The sequence below is a fragment of the Poecilia reticulata genome, unplaced genomic scaffold (genome assembly GCF_000633615.1).
Source record: "Poecilia reticulata strain Guanapo unplaced genomic scaffold, Guppy_female_1.0+MT scaffold_233, whole genome shotgun sequence".
Lineage (NCBI taxonomy): Eukaryota > Metazoa > Chordata > Actinopteri > Cyprinodontiformes > Poeciliidae > Poecilia > Poecilia reticulata.
In genome coordinates this window covers 208,971-210,370 of record NW_007615027.1, presented here as the reverse complement: position 1 = coordinate 210,370, position 1,400 = coordinate 208,971, and the positions used below count along the sequence as shown (strand labels likewise).

The window sequence follows — 1,400 nt, the reverse complement described above, 5'->3', positions numbered from 1 at the left end:
GTAAACCAACGATCATAAACCAACGATCCTAAACCAACGGCCGTAAACCAACGATCGTAAACCAACGGCCGTAAACCAACGGCCGTAAACCAACGGCCGTAAACCAACGACCGTAAACCAACGACCGTAAACCAACCCTAATCATTCTTAACTCAGTAAAACTAGTTTGATCCCTCATTTCAGAAAATAACCTGGTTTAAGTTAAATTCTTCAAAGTTTCCAGTAATTTATGGCTGGATGAAACGCTGGGCTGATCATTCAGAACCAGAACTGAGACAAGAACGAAGTTTTTAGCGTCTGAGCTCTGCTTAAAATACGAACCGGGTCTGGGTCTAGTTCTGGTTCTGGTTCTGGCTCGTCATGAATCCCAGGAAGCCTTTATTCTGAAAATCGGTGTGAAACGACATGAACGTCCTCCTGATTCCTGGAATTATCCGGATATTTTCCTGTCAGATCTACAGCAGGGTCCGTCTCTGTGCAGGTGAACTTCTCGTCTTGTCTGGATTCTGGTTCTGGTTCCGGTTCCACTAACGGCCTGCCTCATCTGCCGCTGATGGCCCAGTCTCCCATCATCCACCCTCGGATCAGGGAGTTCCGGTCGGGTCTGGGAAGTTCACGGAAAGGTCGGTTTCTTGCCCTCTCACGTTTGTCACGGTTTCCACGGATCCCGACGGTTTTCTCTCCTTCCAGAAGTTCCTGCGTCTCCGCTGTCGGTCCATGACCGGTACAGCTCTCCGGCCGCCGGCAGCGCCAAGCGCCGGCTCTTTGGCGACGACCCGCCGGCGCCCCCTGCTGGCCTGAACGTCGCCGTCAGCCCGACGCCGTCTCCGGCCAAGAGGCTGACGTTTGGGACGAGCCAGAAGATCGGAGGACAGAGCGCCGTGCTCAGCATCCCACTGCAAGGTGGGTCCGGTTCTGGTTAAACTACCGTAGGGTTAGGGTTAGAACAGAACCAGAACCCGCTCTGTGTTCTGAGTGCAGGTGAGCGAACGTTCGCCCTGATCCCGGTCCAACCCTGCGACTCCTCCGGCGTCGTCACGGCTCAGTTCCTGCTGACCTCGTCCCCGGGTAGGGTTGCCGTCGCCACGGCGACCTCCAGCACCGAGCCCCAGGCGGGAACCGGGCGGCCGCGGCGAACCGGGTCGCTGGCTCTGTTCTTCAGGAAGGTAGGAACCGGAAAACGGCCGGAGGAGCGCCCTTGACCTCTGACCTCCCTGACCTCTGGCCTCCTCCAGGTGTACCACCTGTCCAGCGTGCGGCTCAGAGATCTGTGCCTGAAGCTGGACGTGTCGTCGGATCTGCGCGGAAAAATCTGGACGTGTTTTGAACACGTTTTGGTTCACTGCAGCGACTTGATGAAGGGGCGGCACCTGGACCAGCTGCTGCTCTGCTGCGTCTAC

The 1,400-nt window shown here is 56.5% G+C and overlaps 1 protein-coding gene across 1 annotated transcript in view; it reads left to right on the top strand.

The window, feature by feature from the left end:
• The window catches only part of rbl1 (retinoblastoma-like 1 (p107)), a 14,433-nt gene that overhangs the window by 8,602 nt on the left and 4,431 nt on the right, over positions 1–1,400 (top strand). The window contains exons 13-16 of the mRNA XM_017303261.1: positions 482–623; positions 691–903; positions 982–1,166; positions 1,236–1,394. Of these exons, the coding sequence (XP_017158750.1) occupies positions 482–623; positions 691–903; positions 982–1,166; positions 1,236–1,394 (699 nt within the window). The remainder of the gene's footprint in view (positions 1–481; positions 624–690; positions 904–981; positions 1,167–1,235; positions 1,395–1,400) is intronic.